We start from the raw sequence: 20815 nt of genomic DNA, 5'->3' as shown, positions 1-20815 counted from the left end.
AGGCTCATCTGCGACAACTGGCCTGGCAAGAGCTGTGCAGACCAAGGCTGGGGCAGAGAAGTAGATAGTCCTTTGGCCACCAAGGCTGATGCTAAGCTGAGTCCCATCAGTGTCTCACAGGTACAGGAGTCTGCAGGGTCTTGGGAAGAGGGCAGGTGTATCCAGGTCCACTTCACGGCTAGAACTGATATGGGCTAAAAACCAGTCTGTCCCCAAAATTTGCAGGTCTCCCCCTGATGCCAGGGCCAATCTAGGGGCTCTGTCTGTGAGCTCTGGTTTGCTTATAGGGCCTTCAGTTTCTCTCAGGTGCTAGACCTCATCACAGTGGCCTGGCACCGAGCTCCAAGAAAAAACCCTAAGCTAGTTTTCATGTCCTACTCCCTGCTCTGCCACTTGAGAGGGGAGGGGATATTGGAGGCCAGCCGCCTACCTAATGTAGTTCCAGGGCCTGGGTCTTTGGGTATCAGGTATCAGCCTCATGGTAGGGTTTATCAGCTTTGCTCAGCATTAGGTTAAACCATGGTGGGCCTGGATCTGGGTTTCAAGTCTCACTCCTGGCTTTAATTCTCTTTTCTTCACCCAAGTGGGCATTAGCTCTCTTGCTGTGTTAAGTTGAGGAATGGGTAAGACAGGCAACTAACTCCTTCCTGCCTTCTTGGATATGTCTTCTCATTTTGTCATACTAAACGTGGCCTCTCACCTGATTTCCTTATGCCTTATGAAGGTAGTTTGGTGCATGAGCAGCTGTTCAATTTAGCCCTGAGGAGACATCACCGTAGGGACTTAGCCGCCATCTTGCCTCGCCTGTGATACTACAATTTAAATCTGCTAATTATAGATTGTTCAAAGCAGAACTGAGGATACAAAAGGACAAAAAGTTCCTCTAGTATTAATTCTAGTTATTTCAATACCAATAAGAAGAAGGAGATTCTAAGAAAAGCCACACAAAATCCCTGTGAGGAAGGAGGAACAGTTCTGTGAAGAAAGACAAAAGAATTTATATAATTTACTTTTTCTAAAACCTGTATTTAAAATCTGAAATCATATATCACTTTAAGTGAGATTTTAAAGCTAATTTTTTATAAATGTGTATACTTTAAACATTACATAAAATGTTTGCTGTTTCTTTGGTATTTATACAGTGAAGAAGTTTATAGTGTCACTTTTGAAGCATTTTTCAAGTACTGTATTTAACGAGTAAATAGAATTTTCATGTCACTTAAATTTGATTTAAAAAAAATCTTCACTAAAAACGGCATGAAAATTTAACCTTTTAAAATCTGATCCAAAATATTATGGCAGCCTACTATTTTTAAAGGAAACTTAACATGTTGTAACATATTAATTTGGACTGTAATCATAAAACAACCCAAAAGTTCATCTGATTGACCTGCCAAAGGTGCATTTCTTGCTGAGAGACGTGTCCAACATGGGTGGGTCAGGGATTCCTATTGATCTCAGTCTTTTAAAGGCCTGGTTGACAAGTTTCCATCTCAATACATGCTTTAAGTAGTCCATAAGCAGAAGGAAGGAAATGTGCCACATTGTGGCAAGTTTGCTCATATTTCATTGGTCAAAGCAAACCACAAGGTCAGCCCTAACTTCAGAGAAGGTAAAGGAATATGATCTTACACCTGATTTTTAGGAGAACAACTAAAATAATACCTGACCAGCCCTATTGACTACTTCACTTGCTTTACTGTTTATCTCCTTTTGACCTTGGCACTGTATAAAAAAAAATCTACACTATTTCCTTGTCTGGGATTTATCAATCAAAAAAATCTATGTCATCAATCCAGCCACAACAACAAAACAGCTGCTGAGCATGGTGGTGCACGCTTGTAATCTCAGTACTTGGGAGGTTGCAACTTAGTGAGACCTTGTTTCAAAATAAAAAATAAAATAAATGGGGCTGGGGATGTAGCCTGGTTGTAGAATGCCCCTGGGCTCAATCTCCAGTAGCACAAGAAAAAAAATAAAATAAAATAAAACAACTGTTTTAGAACTGCCATGTTAAAGCAAGGTCTCCTTTTTTTTTTCCTTTAAACTAATATCTATAATAAAAATGTGGGAGTAAGGATAAAAGTTTTAATTATAAAATTAAGTGTAAAATATAAATTTATATTTGGGCAGAGTCAAGGTACTGTATGTACATTCAAAGAAAAGTTGGCCATTGGCCACTCAACTGTGGCAGATGACTAGCTATTCACCAAAGATTGGCGACCTCCCTCACCACACAACCATAGTGTACTGTCATTGCTGAGTTGCAACAGGTACTATATTTCTCAAATTTCCACCTTGGAAGAGGTATGGTCACATGACCAATTTCTGGCAAGTGAAATGTAGGCTGAAATGATGTGTATCATTTTTAGACCCAGTCCATAAAACTTCTTTCCCCTCCTCCACTCCGATCTTACAGCTGATATTCATGCCTGAGGCTACCTTGAATGCCACATGTCCCTGTCAGCCTGGTCTCCAAACAACTACAAGACCTACCTTCTACCACTCACCCTGCTGGCAATAAATAAAAACCTATGATAAAAATATAATATAAATGAGCAAATAAGGCAGCCTAACTGAGGGGATGGGAGGGGGGAGAAGGAAATTCTCTAATGTTCATAATGTACATTAACAGACTTATCAAAGTCAATCACTAAGCCAAATATGAGAAGGAGGGTTGGGGAAGGAAAGGGCTGAGAATTGGGTAAGGGCTAATTGGGTGATGTGTACATGTATGTCTCCACCATCTTGTACTCCATTAAGATGTATTACTACAATGCACCAATAAAAAGTTTAAAATGGTTTTACTTTAAAAGGTCACGAGATAGACTTCTATTTTGATAAATAAGTCTTAAAATTATGAAGTAGAAGAATAAATTGATAAAACATTCAAAAAATGTAAATTTTTATAAATCTGAGATTAGTCTCAACAATGTAAGCTAGTACAATCCTTTAGCTCTCTGTATATTTCTCTTTATTTTCTTATATTGGTTCTCTGGATTATTGAAATGCTTGATTAAAATAAAATTTGGCCACACATGGTGTTGCACACCTGTAATCCCAGTACTTGGAAGGCTGAGACAGGAGGATTGCAGGTTCAAGGTCAGCCTCAACAATTTAGAGGGACTCTTAGTAACTTAGCAAGACCATGTTTCAAAATAAAGGGTAGAGGCTGTAGCTCAGAGGTAGAACTCCCCGGAGTTCAATCTCCAATACCAAAAGAGAAAAAAAAATAAAGAAAAAAGAAAAAGTTGTTGCAAAGTAAAGCAAGAATTACATTGTGGTAGGGGAATTCCAAAAAGGCAGCAGGACAGCACTGCTGGTTTCTGGTTTCATAAGACTTTACTTCTCACTACCACTCTATACAGACAAGAAATAATCACATCAGTAATTGCCTAAGGCTGGAGGGCCATGTCCTCAGTCTCTCGTGATAGAAATAATTCATGATGCATGAAATTAGATGTATGGTAGTGCTTAGATTTTATTATGCTCATTAAAGTTTTATTATCTCTAATACATTGTAATAAACACAATGCTATAGGTTTGCCAAAATTATTTTCTTGTCCCTCTGGGCACATGAATAGACTGTATTTCCAGCCACCCCTATAGTTTAGTGGGTCAATGGGAAGTGGGCATGAAAGACATTGGCCATCGGCAGACTCAGAGGAGAACCAAAAGGAGAACAGAACCTCCAGTTGAAAGGAGTGGGGCCCTGAATGAATGCTTAGAAGAGCGCCGCCCCACCCAACCTGCATGAGGTGAGAAAGAAAGAAAGCAGGGAAATGCCATAGTAGTTAGCACATGGCAGACCCTGTGAACATATTAGGACTATCACATTTGTCTCAGAGAACTCTGTGGAATCTGAACAGTATGGTATGTAAAGTATACCTTAGTGCCTTAGTGAAGCTGTTAATTGTGTTAATTGTAGAGCATGCCTTAGCAAATGTACTCTAATCCCCCACCATGCATATTCTCATTCTCTGTCTGTCTGTCTGTCTCTCTCTCTCTCTCTCTCTCTCTCTCTCTCCCTCCCTCCCTCTCTCCCTCCCTCCCTCTCCCTCCTTCCCTCCCTCCCTCCCTCTCCCTCCCTCCCTCCTTCTCCCTCCTTCCCTCCCTCCCTCCCTCTCCCTCCCTCCTTCCCTCCTTACTTCCCTCTCCATCTCACTCTCGATCTCACTCTCTCCATCCTCTCTCCATCCTCTCTCCATCCAGTCTGGTCCTTGGCAATTGTTTAACATCTACAAATTTACCTAAGAAATTCCAAGTTTAAGAAGGCCAAAACTTCGGTGAATTTCATTCTTCTAAGCTTTGGCTGCCATACACAACTCTGTCTTCTGGAATACTCTTTCCTGTCACTCCTGTCTACTCGGTTTCTACTTGTTCTTCCTGCCAATCCCACTGAGGTTTCCCTCTAGAAGGCTCAGCTAGAAAGTACGGCATCCTCCTCCAATGCCCAGAACCCGGTCCCTATCTGCTCTGCAGGCACCTCTTACGTTCCCCGCTTCGTGATGACCAGAGACAAACACCTTCTCTGTCTGCTAAGCTACAAGTTCCTTGCAGACAGGAACTCCAGGTGCCCGCTCATAAAAGACATTCAACAACATATGTCTATGAATTTGTGAACAAATAAGAATGAATGTGCAATGAATACAGTGAAGAAGTGAATGGATCTCTACATTTGTTTGGATGAGAGACTGCTTTTCCTCCAAATGAGTCTCAAAGTGCATGAGTTTCCTTTATGACATTCTGCCTAGTTCCCGGCCCTCCAGCTAACATACAAATGGAGCCAGTCAGTCAGCAGTGGTCAGAGCCTGTGAGTGGCAGGCATGACAGTCCAGCACTGTCACTCTGAAACAGCAAGATGCACCGGAGGCAGCTGCCAAGAAAATAAAAAGTGATAAATACTCTTAAGTCCTTAAGGAAGTATGAAGCCGGGTGTGGTGGCACATGCCTGTAGTCCCAGTACTTGGGAGGCTGAGACAGAAGAATTGCAGATTCAAGGACAGCCTCCACAAGCAGTGAGACTCTCATTAACCTAGCAAGGTTCTATTTTGAAATAAAAATAAAAATAGGGCTGGGGGTGTTGCTTGGAAGTACAATGTCCCCAGGTTCAGTCTCTAGTATGCCCCCCAAAATAAAGAGAAAGTATAAGAAGTAGCTTAACTTTTAGGCATTTTTAAAGAAGCATAACTTAAGGTAAAACTACTTTTTAAGCATTACTGACATAAAAAAGTCATACAGAAATATGATCATAGCAATTTAGCAAGACCATGTTTCAAAATTAAAACATAAGGGCTGAGGGTATAGCTCAGAGGTAGAATGCCCCGGGTTCAAGTCCTAGGAAAGAAACGAAACACACACACACACACACACACACACATAACCAGCCACACAGAAGGCCCTCCCCTTCAACTCAGTGCATTCTATTTTTAAAGGTAGGACACAGGAAAGGAGGAAAGAAGAAAGGAAACACCTGAGAGACCACCCTGGCATTTGTTGGAGAAGGAGAAGGAAGAGAGAGACACTGCAGCTGGAGGGCGGCACATCTCGGGGGAACTCAAGCCTGCACACAGCAGGGACATTTCCCATATGCAGAACATTCTCATGTGATAACCCAATCCCACACAAATGGGGAATTCCAGAATTGTGGGCCAACTTTTGAAGGCAAGAGGATGCCTCCTAGTGACAGCAAAGAAGGAGGCGGGCAGAAAGAAGGCCCCATTCTGCCCACATCTGTTGCTTGGTATCTGCCGGTTCCCGCAGGAGTGGATGCAGAACCCGAGCCCCAGTCCCCACCTGTCTGCTGCAGAAGGCAGTGCAGGTCTGTGGGCTCGCAGTGGCCCCCTTCCCCGCCTGCGGGCCAGTTCCCGGCCAGCACCACCACCTCTTCCAACCCCAGCCCCAGATCACTCCAGAGCCCTTTCGGTGAACCTGGAGAGACAGGGCATCTTCCTTCCAACAGAATGTGCCTCTTCAAACTCCAAGCTGAGAACTCAGGGTTTTGGAAGGAACAATGTTCCTTAGACAGGCCTGAGAAGCAGCTTCTATTATCATGTCACCTTGAGAGCAGGCTCCAACCCAAGCCCGTCTACTAAGACTACCTCTGTGCTGAGACCCTCTGCAATGCCTATGAACAGGAAACACCCCACTACTGAAGGGTTTGGAAATGTTACTCTCTTACTGCAAACAACTTTGCCTCCGTCAGGATCGCAATATGTGCTGGAGGTAGAGACAGGTAGGTGGGTGGTAGATGGGTATGTGAGCAGATGGATTAAAATCCTTGGCAATCTGTGGATAACTCTGAAGTCAGGTCCCCAGGAGTGGGTCTGAGTAAGCCATTATTAGAGGAGTTTTTGCTCACGAGGACATGGTTCAGGAAGTCTTTGGTCTTATATTTCAGTCGATATTAGCAGGAACTGACAAAGAACAGATTGGATCAACAGAAGGGCTATAAAAGGATGTTTCAAAAGCATTGTGGCCCTTTATAATGCTAGTCAAACTGGGTTCCTCCCTAAGTCCCACACTCTGGAGACCATTTTCCTTCCAAGTTTTATGCTCGGGGTGTTGAAAAGGAAGCTGATTGCAGGACTTTAGGTCAGGATGCTGGATGGAGAGCTAGGGTTTGTTTGCTTGCTTGCTTGCTTGCTTGCTTGTTTGTTTTGGGTCTTGACAATTTGGTCAATATTTGGTCAATATTCTTGTAAATCTAGCAACTTAAAAAAAAGAGACACTGTACAAGCTATCATTCCACAAATATATATCCAGGCCTACCTAGCTTCGTATGTGCCAACAGAGTGAGGATGGGAATAGAGTGAAAATGAAGAGAACAGTCGCTTGTCTCAAGAGCTCAGTCATTTGTGGGGTGTATACAGCTGTCCTCGCTGGGAGAGCATGATGATGACCAGCTGTGGGGCCTGTGGGTCACAGTAGGACCCCTCTCCTTGAGATGGTGTGAGAATCAAATGAATGTGCTAAAGTGCCCACAAGACATGAAGGAAGTGATCTACAAGAGTTTGTTTTTGTGGTGGTCACTAGTGGGGAGAATCTTCCCTAACCCTGTACTTTCCTAAACCAGAAGGCTCTCCCAGAGGAGCTTACTCATTGACAAAGCAGGAGTTGGTCAAAGGGCTGGGGGATGAGGGAACAGGGGAGAGAGAAAAGAGAGGAGATTTGGGGGAGAGAGAGAGCAACACCCAGAGGCACAGAAGGTGGAGGACTAGAGGTCAGTTTCATGCCATTGCAGAGGTGATTTGGAAGATGAGGCAGAGGGTTAAGAATAGATTATAAAGGGCCTAATGTTCCTAAGGAATTTTTATTTTTAAAACTCAATTTACAGAAAAAAAAGGTCATTACTAGCAGTTTCTAAAGTACTTTCTAAACCATGTTGGCAAAGATCAACAGAATATAGAAACCAGGGGAAATACACTAAAAAGACAGTTTTCACTAACAAGAATAGCACGGAATGTCTCATAGACACCTGGTTGTAGATCCTGGGGTTGTGTTGACAACGATTGCCTCTAGCTTCTTTTCTCCTAATGGAGTGTCTTCCCTCCACCCCCGTGGCATGACAGCAGCCTGCCTCACTAGGGTCGTCCAGGGCTGTGGCAGAGTCTCCTCAGCGCCCCCTCCTTTGTCCCTATTGGTAGAGCTCTGACATTTTAGTCTAGTATACACCATTCCCTGGCCAGCTGAGAACAGAGGAGTTAAACTGATCCGCTTAAAGTGTTCACATAAGTTTATTTCCTCTCCAATTGATTGACTGAGGAATGGTTTGGCATTTGCCACAATTCTGGAGCATGACATAAAGGAACCCAGGAGGCTTCTGGGAAAATCTTTTTTCTTTCTCTGAAAAAGAAGTACAAGAGATGCTATGGCCTCTTCTTCCTCTATTTAGTGTTGGTGTGTGACACCCAGAATTGCATGTCCTCTAGAACATCTAACACAATATCTTACATAGTATAATTAGATATATTTTTGTTGTGTTGAAAACTGGAGATTTATGTCAACTTCCTAAAAGATGAGTAGGACAGACATATGCCAGGCCTAAAGAGTGAGCAGGAATAAATCTAGGTATCATGAATGCAAGAGCTCCCATAATACCAGGATGCTTCTCTTTATTTATTTTATTTTATTTTATTTTTTTTTTTTTTTTTGCGGTACTGGGGTTCCTGGAAGCCCTTCTACCTCTGGGCTACACTCTCAGACCTATTTTATTTTGGAAACAGGGTCTCTTAAGCCAGTGCGGCTGGCTTCGAACCTGCGCGATCCTCCTGTCTCCACCTCCCAAGTACGGGGTTACAAGCGCATGCCACCATGCCTGGCTTGATGGATGCTTCTCTTTAGACTTACCAAATCCAGACAAAAAAATATTCGATGCAGCTTAATAAATATTTGTTTTTGTGCCCAGACAACAGCACAAGCTATGTGAATAAACTACACTGTTATACTAGGTTAAACATGTCTTACTGCATTTTCATTCATAAACAAAGGTATGTTTAACCTAATGTAACAGTGAAAACCCCCTTCAGCCCCACCTACCACCATGAAACCTCTAAATATTCAGGAGTCAGTCTTTGAATTAAATGACTTGCCTGCAGATCCCAATTATTTGAGTGCTATTAAAAAAAGCTAAGACCAAGGCATCTGAGTGAAAGGTGATAGGACAGATACAGCACTCACAATGTTAATATTTTAATATCAGCATAACTCAGAGGAACTCCAAATTATATACCTCCAAAAGACTTCTGAGGCCATTTCCATCCTTTCCATTGTCCCTGGAGCCTACCAGAGTCCACAAGAGTCCAGAGTGGAGGATGACTTCTGATAGAAGGAACCTGGGATGGAGGAATGGGGGCACTGTTAGGATGTGAGTGTGCTTGAGAGTTCTAGAAGGAACTGAGTTGACCTGGAAGATACAGAACTGCTCTAAAAATAATTCTAGATGTGTTCTCTGCTCCCCATGGGAATCAGGAACCATCTCCCAGTAACTATCTGCCTGATGATACAGTAGCACTCCTCAATTTCCCAAGATGCCAAGTAGCCTCTTACTCATAGTAAGCTTCCACCCTCAACATGCACCAACACACACACACACACACACACACACACACACACACACACACACACACACACTCATGCTGCAGGACCTAAACTATGAGCTTGATATTTTGGGCACTAAATGCTCAGAAAAAAATAGAGAAATCTCTCACCACTCTAAGGAAGTGAGCTCCCAGACAATGCTGTGAAAAAACACAGCTTGCTAGCTCAGCCCTCCAGATCACTAGGTTCCTCTTCCTCCATCCTTCACTTATAGCGCATCAACCAGGGCTGATTTGAATTCCCATGAGGAGACAAGTTAAAAATTTAGCTCTTAAAACTCTTCCTAACAAGGTTATCTTAATATTGTGACCATGAGGCCTTTTCTTCTACTTATAACTAGTTATAAAAATGTTTCATTTGCTTATGTCACATGTGATATTTTTTATCTGGATCTCTGTAATTTTAATTTGTCTCAGTCTCTCACAATTTTTGAAAAATTAATTTAGAGTAAAAAAAAAAAAGCTAAGACAAACACTGTTCACTCTCCAGCATGTGCCCACGCCTGTGTGCTATAACAGGAAATGCATTTCTGACACTTTTAAAATGAGCAATCACACTTATAATCAACTTGGTTAAAACTTCCTTCCTGGTAACTGCAACACTTCCTCTGCATCTGGATATGAAGGGAGCCCCAGAAAAGCGGAAGAGTTGAGAGGCAGACTGGGTAGGTTTGAATTTGTTTTGTTTTCAAAAATTAAACAAATGATCCTTCAGCATCATCGTCTCCGCTGTTTTATCAGGTATTGCTTCCTTCTGTTTTTGTTTTTTGGGGGAGTTTTTTGCCCTTTGTTGGGTCTGGCTTGGAATAGTGACACTTCCTTCTCCTCGGTGAGAATGTTCTTATTTGGAACTGTTGTTTCTTAAGATGAGCCTACCACTGAACGTCTGTGTTTCATCGTCTAGTCCAGCCTAGACGGTGGATATTCACAAGGTTCCGGCAATATTATGCAGGTGCATCTGTTCTTTTCTGTTTTTGTTTGGGAGGAAGAGGGAGGGCCCTGGAGCCCCTACCAGCTAGGCTTCATGTTCTTACAAGTGCATGCTTAGAAATTACTGTACTTACAGTGTTTCTAACATCTTTTCATAAAAGGAGAAAGCTTTTTAACCTCAACCATGAAGAAAACCTGTGAGTATTTGCTTAACCTGTTTTCCTCTGCATCCTATAAGATTGTTTGATATCACTGAAGTAGATATTCCTGTGTATTATGATACTGCCTAATTTGGACATGTTTCATTTCAAGTAAATGCTAATATCAACACATCTTAGGATTCTCTTGTTAATTATAGTATAATGTAGCAAAAGACCAAAAATGAGTCTTTTAAGCTAAAAGAGACAGTTGTTTGGGACAGTTGGTTTCACTTGCTTACTAAGTAGAGCTTTATGTTATTTTAAGACAGGGAATATTGACTTTAAAAATAAGTTAAGCCAAGATTTAATCGTAAATTTAGATCAAGTGAAAATTATCTTTTTTACGTTTTAATTAAATTCCTTTTCAGTATGTATCAAATGCCTCACTATTTCTTAAAGTAATAAATGGTTGTTTCTCATTAAAACTAGTTATTAATGAGAATAAATGACATTTTCTGGAACTTTAACTTTTATTTTAATAGTTGATTCTTATTTAGAATATAATATAAGGTAGTAATATTAAATATTAAGATCAAAATACTTTAATAATTCATCTTTCAATTTTACTGTTTCTAGAATTTCAGTCATTTGAGAGTTTCTTGCTGCAGCATGTCATATTTATGCTTCCATGCCTTGTGGAGGGGAGGTACTTATTAAATATTTGCAGCAAGTGTGGATAATTTAATAGAAATAAATTTGTGAATCCTTGATATAGAGATGAAAATATGAGGGTAAAATAGAAGCTAAATGACCATTTGGAGTCTAAAAAGTAGGTGGCTGAGGTCCAGAAACCCTGCCTTCCACCGTGAGGGTCCTCCACCATCTGAAGCAGAGGCAGGGCAAGTAAACTGGTGCAAAGTAAAAATTACCTAGATGGTCACATTAGGAGAGTGCAGCCTCGGGCAACTCCTCTTGGATGCCGCCCTAGGACAGCACTGACCGCTAAAGTGTTGGCACATTTCATGGTTCAAAATTTGATACATCTTCAAATGGGCTCTATTACAGCTTTGTAAGTTCTGGTATTTTTTTTAAATATTATGAACAAAATGACTATCTTTCTCATTAAAAAGAAAAAACATGAAAGCGACAGGAAGTTGACTAGCGAGGAGGCGAGTAGGTCCCAAGTCTAGCTAGTGTGAAAATAGAGAACATGAAAGGAGGTTGGGTACGGTGTCTGGGTTAGAGAAGAGCTGGACTGAACAGAGGAGAAAGGCAAAAGCTTGTGTTCAAAGGAGCTATGTCTGCATCTCACAGTGCACCATAAACTGGAACTGGGTCCCGAACTATATCATTTTACCTATCTGTGTGTTTCAGTATGCCTAATAACAGTTACCATTATGTCAGGTACTGTGCTAGATGAATGTTTTGCTGTGTGTGTGCGTGTATGTGCGTGTGTGTGCGTGTGTGTGTGCGCGCACGTGTGTGTGTGTGTGTGTTACGTGTGTGCCTGTGTGTGTATTTTACTGGGGACTGAGCCCAGTTGTGTTTTACCTCTGAGCTACACCTCCAGTCCTTTTTATTTATTTTGAAACACTGTACTAAGTAACCATGAGCTGCTCTGCACCTGTGATCTTCATGTCTCAGCCTCCCAAGTACTAGGATGACAGGTGTGTGCCACTGTGCCCCGCTTACATATTTACTTTTTTAGGTAAACATTTCAAACACATACAAAAGTGGAGAAAGGGATCTCCGAGCCCCATACATTCATTATTCATACCAAGAAGTATACTACCTCATTTAACTTTCACCTCCACCCTACGAGGCATTACTAACCAATCTGCCTTTATGTAAGAAACAGGCTCAGAGATCAAGTATCCCCAAGTCACCCAGATGAATGATGGTTAAGTGTCAGAGCCAAGATTCAGGTGCCCTGACTCCCAGTACTTGGCCCTCTGAGTGCCAGCGCCCACGACTATCTGCTCCAAGATGATCTCTTCTGCCATGTTGCAAAGAAAAAAGTAAAAAAGGGACAGGCCTTTCTTGTGACAGAGCTCTCTGCTTCTCTGCTCCCAGGTCACGCGGGGCATGGAGCTGGAGACGTATGATCAGCCTGTGATTCTGAGAGAGGACAACCTGCGCCGACGCCGGAGGATGAAGCCACGCAGCGCGGTGGCCAGCCTGTCCTCCATGGAGCTCATCCCCATCGAGTTCGTGCTGCCCACCAGCCAGCGCGACAGCAAGACCCCCGAAACGGTGCTGCTGCACGTGGCGGGCCACGGCAACGTGGAGCAGATGAAAGCCCAGGTGTGGCTGCGCGCGCTGGAGACCAGCGTGGCGGCCGACTTCTACCACCGGCTGGGCCCCGAGCGCTTCCTCCTGCTCTACCAGAAGAAGGGGCAGTGGTACGAGATCTACGACAAGTACCAGGTGGTGCAGACCCTCGACTGCCTGCACTACTGGAAGGTGCTGCGCCGGAGCCCGGGCCAGATCCACGTGGTGCAGCGCCACGCGCCCTCCGAGGACACCCTGGCCTTCCAGCGACAGCTCACCGCCCTGATCGGCTACGATGTCACCGATGTCAGCAATGTGCACGACGACGAGCTGGAGTTCACCCGCCGCCGCCTGGTCACCCCTCGCATGGCCGAGGTGGCCGGCCGCGATGCCCAGCTCTATGCCATGCACCCCTGGGTGACGTCCAAGCCCCTCCCGGAGTACCTGTCGAAGAAGATTGTCAACAATTGCATCTTCATCATCATCCATCGCAGCACCACCAGCCAGACCATCAAGGTCTCAGCCGATGACACCCCCAGCACCATCCTCCACAGCTTCTTCACTAAGATGGCCAAAAAGAAGTCGCTGATGGATATTCCTGAAAGCCAAAGCGAACAGGATTTTGTGCTGCGTGTTTGTGGCCGGGATGAGTACTTGGTTGGTGACATGCCCATCAAAAACTTCCAGTGGGTGAGGCACTGCCTCAAGAATGGAGAAGAGATTCACCTGGTGCTTGACACGCCCCCGGACCCAACCCAGGATGAGGTCCGGAAGGAAGAGTGGCCGTTGGTGGACGACTGCACCGGAGTCACGGGTTACCACGAGCAGCTGACCATCCATGGCAAGGACCACGAGAGTGTGTTCACCGTGTCCCTGTGGGACTGTGACAGGAAGTTCAGGGTCAAGATCAGAGGCATCGATATCCCCGTCCTGCCCCGGAACACTGACCTCACTGTGTTTGTGGAAGCCAACATCCAGCATGGGCAGCAAGTCCTTTGCCAAAAGAGAACCAGCCCCAAACCCTTCACAGAGGAGGTGCTCTGGAATGTGTGGCTTGAGTTCAGTATCAAGATCAAAGACCTGCCCAAAGGGGCTCTCCTGAACCTCCAGATCTACTGCGGTAAAGCACCAGCACTGTCCACCAAGGCCTCGACAGAGACCTCCAGTGCCGAGTCTAGGGGAAAAGCTCAGCTTCTCTACTATGTGAACTTGCTGCTGATAGACCACCGCTTCCTGCTGCGTCACGGAGAATACGTGCTCCACATGTGGCAGATATCCGGGAAGGGGGAAGACCAAGGGAACTTCAACGCTGACAAGCTCACGTCTGCCACCAACCCCGATAAGGAGAACTCCATGTCCATCTCCATTCTGCTGGACAATTACTGTCACCCGATAGCCCTGCCTAAGCATCGGCCCAGCACTGACCCTGAAGGGGACCGAGTTCGAGCTGAAATGCCCAACCAGCTTCGCAAGCAACTGGAGGCGATCATAGCCACGGATCCACTTAACCCCCTCACGGCTGAGGACAAAGAATTGCTCTGGCACTTTAGATATGAAAGCCTGAAGCATCCGAAAGCATATCCTAAGTTGTTTAGCTCAGTGAAATGGGGACAGCAAGAAATTGTGGCCAAAACATACCAGCTGTTAGCCAGAAGGGAGGTCTGGGATCAAAGTGCTTTGGATGTTGGGTTAACAATGCAACTCCTGGACTGCAACTTTTCAGATGAAAATGTCAGGGCCATCGCAGTTCAGAAACTGGAGGGCTTGGAGGATGATGATGTTTTGCATTACCTTCTACAGCTGGTGCAGGTAGGGGTTGTTGGTGTTATCAGTGGAGCCAGGAACCAGAACCCTCTCAAGGAACTTATTTGCATGCACACAGGCACCCCATTTGTTATGAGATACGCTTTGTTCTGAGCCTCCAGATCAGTAATAATAGCGCTAAGGAAACCATCTAGAAATGTAGTCAACTCTTCCACTTACTTTTTTACTGTCTTTGAGGGTTTGCCACCAAGCATTTTAAAGACATTCTTGCTGTACTTTGTTTTTTGGGAAAACTGGCCCCGTGGAAATATTTTGTTACTGTTAATTATTAGATTCAGCTTTGATTGGAAGCTTCCTTGTGCCAAGGCGCCAAGCGATTTACATGCTTTTTGTGTATTATCTTATTTAGCTTTCCCAATGTCTCTGATGGAAGTCTAATTAGCATTTGCATTTTATACATAAGGAAATCAAGACACAAAGAGGCTAAGTAATGTGTTCAAGTTCACATGCTTTGAGAGAAGCAGACCAGAATTCAAACCCAGGAGGTCTGATACCAGACCTGTCCTTCTCATGGCTCCCAGACACTCTGCATCAATCTAGCATCAGGAGAGTGGGAAGAGAGAAGGTCTACCTCCCTTCCTGTGTGTATTATAGCTCCTAGAACAACAGTTCGTATCTGGGTAGAATCCTGAAAGCTCCTCTCTTTAAGCAGGGATGGGGCTGTGTTTCCACTCCAGTTCCCGTGACATTCTCCAGGGTTCCAAGAGGCTAAGTGACATGAGAGAGGTTTGGGAAGGATCTAAGTATCAACAGGTCTCCTGCTCACTATAAAAGTTCTCAAATTAGGCTATACTGCTTGACAAGGACAAGGGGGTAAAGGAGTTGAAATAGAAATGCTATTTCGGAGCACAGGCATATTCATTAACTCAACCTCATGTACTGAGAGGACAGACTTTAAATTAGTAACCAGGCAAACATGTTTAATAAGTTGTGACAAGAGCTTCAGAGAAAACTGCAGAGTATTATGAAAACACAGAGCCAGGGGACACTTAATTTCTACTGAGGGATCCAGGCACAGTCCATTAGTCAGATACTTGGAACATTACAATTTGCCCTTCCCTTTTCCTCTATAAAATACACCCGATTTTTTTCTAGCCACTAGTTCAGATACAGGCATAAAAATAAAAATGTTTAGAATAGTTAAAGTATCTTCAATTTTTTGGCCCTCTATGACAAAACCAACACAAAGCAAATTTGCATAAACTCTGCTCCAATTCCCAAGGCTCTGTGGATTATTTGTTGTCATTTTTACAAATAAACTTTGCAGAATTAGAAGATGAACAGTGTTTTTCTTGGAAATGTTGTAAATGAAAGAGGTCAGTAAGTTATTTTAACATTGACTTTGTGGTCTTAAATTCGAAAAAGAATAGTCATTTGTAAAACTATGTGAGACCTTTTCATATATGACAAAATGACTCATCCCTGGTTAAAAATGGTCTCCTAGTTGAGATCTACATTGTCTTTACAGAAGTGAAACACAGAGAGATTCATGTTTGGGTTAGAAACCTAAAACACATTTAAAGTGAGTACTGTTAGCTAAAAAGCCACATTCTCAGAACTAAGGCCTTGAATACAGCTATGATGACGCCTATTTGACCACACCCATGAAAAGCATTTTTGAAAGTATGGGTTTAATTGAAACATTGTGAAGTCAAAATTGATTATTTCCAAAGGGGAAAACCAAAGTAAGAATTAAATCATGCCAACAAGATCCCAGGACTCCAAATATAAACTAGAATGAAAGTTTCTCCTGTGAGGGCAGGGTAGATTATTTCTACTTATAAAGAGAATACTCCAGGATAATTTTAAGCTTCTTTAAGTTTATACATAGCATCTACCTACTAACTTTAAGTACAGATATAATTTAAATAATATTTGTTAGTGTCGGTTCTTTTCAAATTATGAGCTATTACAAACTTACTGAAAAGTAGAGAGAATGATTTAACAAATATACATGAGCTTATCAAGATTTAATTTTAAAAATATTTTATTGATTCTTTTTCAATCACTTAAATCAATATTCTCTATGTTAGGGGATGGGTATATCTCAGTGGTCAAGTGCTTGCCTAGCATAAATGAGACCCTAAATTCAATCCCCAGTACTATGCACTCACACACATACACACACACACACACACACACACACACACACACACACACACACATTAACCAAACTGGGCATGGAGGTGCATATCTGTAATCTCAGAACTTAGAAGGCTGAGATAGGAGGAGGACCTCAGGTTTGAGGGCAGCTTCAGTAACTTAGCAAGACTTTGTTTCAAAACAAAAAAATAAAATAGGTCAGAGATGGAATGCCCTGGATTCAATCCCTAGTAGTAAAATTTAATTAATACCAACCAACAATATGAAAACTTTTAAACACTAAGAAGTAAAATCATGCTCAACCTGAGGAAGCATATAAAATCAAAAAATTTTGACAAAAAATTATGTACATCATGGCATGACAGTGTAAGGACTGCTCTGTGTGGACAGATGAGCTACCCATGAAGCAACTCAGTGACTTGCCATGAGATGCAACAAGGGAAGCTGTAGAGCCTAAGAATCATCACAATGAACAATTATTCTTCTCTTTCCATGTACTATATTTTCACTGTCCATTTTCTTTGTAAAAACCTCTCTTACTGTCTGTGTCGTAGACTTGTTATAGCTATCTTCATATTTTCCCTTCATCCTTCCAATAGATCAAGTCAGCCCTTAATTGGGGCAAATGCCCTTTACCTCTCCTCCTCTAGGTTACGAAAGCACACAATAGTGTCTGACCTCCAACCTCAGTTCTGTCATCAGCTACTCTGTGATGCTAAGCAAGTGATTCACTCTGGTCCAAGTGTCTTTTAACAACAAAAAAAGCAGAATCGAAGTTGGGCATGGTGGTACAGGCTCGTAATTCCAGCTACTTGGGAGGCTGAGACAGGAGGATCACAGGTTCAAGATCAACCTCAGCAACTTGGTGAAAGCCTGTTTCAAAATAAAAGCAAAAAAGGCCTGAGGGTGTAGCTCAGAGGTAGAATGTCCCTGAGTTCAATTCCCAATACTGACTACTACTACTACTACTACTACTACTAATAATAATAATAATAAAAACAACAACACTAGTAGTAGTAGTAGTAGTAGTAGTAAATTGAATTTAAGTGGCTGGTAAGGTTCTCATCACCCTAGCCATAAAGATCCATTCAAGCAGAACACCAGTTTTTCTCCATTGCCTATTTCCTGTCTTACCAACATAGAATGCAGTCCTACTAATGCCCTATGTGTTCTTCTTTTAGGCTGTGAAATTTGAACCATACCATGACAGTGCCCTTGCAAGATTTCTGCTGAAGCGTGGCTTAAGGGTAAGTACTTCCACTTTGATAATAGCACGGCATTTTAGGTCACTAGGAACTAATCTATAAACCTAGAGCATTAGTCATAATAATTTTAACCTTCTTGTATCTATCTCAGAACAAAAGAATCGGACACTTCTTGTTTTGGTTCTTGAGAAGTGAGATAGCTCAGTCCAGACACTATCAGCAGAGGTTCGCGGTGATCCTGGAGGCCTACCTGAGGGGCTGTGGCACAGCCATGCTGCAGGACTTTACCCAGCAGGTCCAAGTAATTGAGATGTTACAAAAAGTCACCATCGATATTAAATCACTCTCTGCTGAAAAGTATGACGTCAGTTCCCAAGGTACCAAATGCTCTGTTTTCTTGGTTCTCTTTCCAAATGTCATCATCTTTATGATGCTTCTTTCGGGAAGCCAAGTTTTATGTTCCTAAAGGCAGCCAAGAATACAATCTTTAGTCTCTTGTCTGCACAGAGTCAGCAAATTTAAAGTTCTCCTCTTACAAGTCACTGATCTTTAAAAACTAAATATTCTTAATCATGAAGTTATGATGATAAATGTTAAAATCTAAAAATTAAACATTTTGTAAATATAAGATGTAATTTTTTTTTTTTTTTGGTGGTACTGGGAATGGAACCCAGGGGCCTTCTACCTCCAGGGTATAATCCCAGACCTATTTTATATTTTATTTGGAGACAGGGTCTCTTAAACCAGCTGAGGCTGGCTTCGAACCTGCATGATCCTCCTGTCTCAGCCTCCCAAGTGCGGGGATTACAAGTGTGTGCCACCACGCCCAGCTAAAATGTAATTTTTAAGAATAACTTCATATACACAATAAAATATTTGCTATCTCTAAATGATTACTTTTTCACTCTATCTTTAAATATGTGCTTACCATTTTAAAATTTTCAGTCTTTAAGGTAACACATGAATAAATTAATAGCATATTTATTTTTGCATTTCTTCATATAATTTATACTGCAGAGTAATACACACATACTATAACACACACGCCACACATTACCTCTCTGAAGCCATTTCCAGTATTTTCTTATTCCTACCCTAAGAAATCCTGTCCTTTTCCTTAAAAAAATTAATCACTTCTTCTTTGTAGTTCCATAGGTATAGATTGATATATTATATTATAGTCATTAACACATATTTCTGGCCTGATAATCTGTAATAACTTTTAAATTAAGGAACATCTCATTCATTTCTATATACTGAGACCTAGCACTGTGGCTAATAATAGACACTGATGCACTTCTGTACTTCAGTATAACAAAGGAAGAAAGGGAGGGAGGGAGGGAAGAAGGAAGGAATGAAGGACCAAAAAGCACAGTCTCTCACTAAGTTGCTGAGTGTCTCTCTAAATTGCTGAGGCCGGTCGCGAACCTATGATCCTCCTGACTCAGCCTCCAAAATACTGAGATTCCTGGCATTCACTACCATGTCCAGCTACACTTCCGTATATTTCAAGTTTCTACTTTCCTCTGATTCTTTTCTAGCACATGAATAATGTTACCTCCTAAAAATGATAGCGGAAATAATTATCATCTTATATTTGCACTGGCCTCCATTCTGTTCTCCAGAGAGTAATTGTCACTGTATGTATTTTGCCTTAAGAATTTTGAAGTTGTCATTATGTTCTGTACACATTCTAACTTCCTGTTTGGAAAAGAATTTACAGAACCCTAACCAAACTCTAATATTGCCTTCAAATATCTGTTTCCTAAATCAAATGGCAGGACAATCATTGGTAGGAGGGGGGAAGGGAAAACAGGGGCGGGGGAGAGAGGGCACCAAGTATAGTTTAAATGTATACCATTTATGTTCAATAAAAAAATTTTAAAAAAAAGAAGACAAAGGATTAAGCCACTGAATCTGAGTGATAGCTGTATATGTAGTCATAACTGTATCTCCTTGTTACATAATTATATATTATTTAGTTGTATTCCATACTTTCCTATTTGTTTTAAAAACTTAGCAAGTTATATGAATTTTTGACTTTCTTTTCAATGTTTAGTAAAGGCACTTGTTAAATGTAATCATTCCGGAAAATATAAAAATATAGGAAAAGCATGTTAAAGTGTGGTCAAGTATTGTATATTAGTCAGATTTGTGTTACTCTAATAAAATATCTGATATAATTTTAAAAAAAGTTTCACAGATGAAAAGAAGAGTACATTGTTAACTCCTTAGCATTATTCTCAAAATGTCCTGCTCTACCTGAGTGCAAGGCCCGCGTGTGCTATTCCACATAATTCAAATATTTCCATCCTCTGTGTGGACCTGTACACGATGATGTTGCTGACAGTAAGCATGACTTTCATCTTGCCACCTCAAATGGTTAGTTCCTCCAAGGCAGGGTCCTACCCACTTTCCACCCTAGCCCAAATATATAGAATGCTGTAAATAATTATGGCTACAGGAAATGTTGTAAATAACACTGGTAATTTCTTGAACTCACTTAATTCTTTTGTGCTTTTGACAATTTCAGTTATTTCACAACTAAAGCAAAAGCTTGAAAACCTGCAGAATTCTAACCTCCCCAAAAGCTTTAGAGTTCCATATGACCCCGGACTAAAAGCAGGAACCCTGGTGGTATGTATCACGTGAATCTCTCTGGGTAGTCTTCATGTCTTGCAAATGTCTAGCATACGTTCTGGAGACCAGTCCTGACATACGAGGAGACAGGGCAGCTGGAGAGTCTGTGGGCAGGCATCTGCAAAGACCTTCTCTAGTCACAGGCTACTAAAAGCTTCAAAGCCAGCTGGTTTCCTTTCCATTTTATCTTAAATCAGCATTTTGAGATATCCTTTACATACAATAAAACTTGTCCATTTTAAGTACACAGTTCAATAATCTTTGGCATATATATGTTATCATAAAACCACCACCATAATAAAGGTAGAGAACATTTTTCTAAAAAAAATGTTTTAGGGGAAAAAAAGTCTTTCAAATGTCAACTGATCATTATTATATGTGGGTCTATATCTAGGTTCTCTATTCTCTTGGATTAATCTTAATGTCTATACTTAAGTTGATACCACACAGTCTTAACTATATTCATATAACAAACCTCTTTGTGTATGTGTGAGAATCTTAGATCAGGCTGGATATGATACTTGGGAGACTGAGACAGGAGGATCCCAAGTTCAAGGCCAGCAGTAACTTAATGAGACCCTATTTCAAAATTTTAAAAAAGGGC

At 41.9% G+C, this 20815-nt stretch overlaps 1 protein-coding gene across 1 annotated transcript in view; it reads left to right on the top strand.

Annotated features, from left to right (window-relative positions):
• Nucleotides 1-12241: 12241 nt before the first annotated feature.
• PIK3CG (phosphatidylinositol-4,5-bisphosphate 3-kinase catalytic subunit gamma) overlaps nucleotides 12242-20815 on the top strand; it is a 46361-nt gene continuing 37787 nt past the window's right edge. Inside the window, exons 1-4 of the mRNA XM_080700951.1 lie at nucleotides 12242-14248; nucleotides 17548-17613; nucleotides 17723-17948; nucleotides 20105-20208. Coding sequence (XP_080557077.1) covers nucleotides 12254-14248; nucleotides 17548-17613; nucleotides 17723-17948; nucleotides 20105-20208 — 2391 coding nt within the window. The 5' untranslated portion in view covers nucleotides 12242-12253. The remainder of the gene's footprint in view (nucleotides 14249-17547; nucleotides 17614-17722; nucleotides 17949-20104; nucleotides 20209-20815) is intronic.

The sequence above is a fragment of the Muscardinus avellanarius genome (genome assembly GCF_963383645.1).
Source record: "Muscardinus avellanarius genome assembly, chromosome: 9".
NCBI lineage: Eukaryota > Metazoa > Chordata > Mammalia > Rodentia > Gliridae > Muscardinus > Muscardinus avellanarius.
Note: the sequence above shows the minus strand (reverse complement) of the source record. Positions and strands in the feature narration are given on the sequence as shown.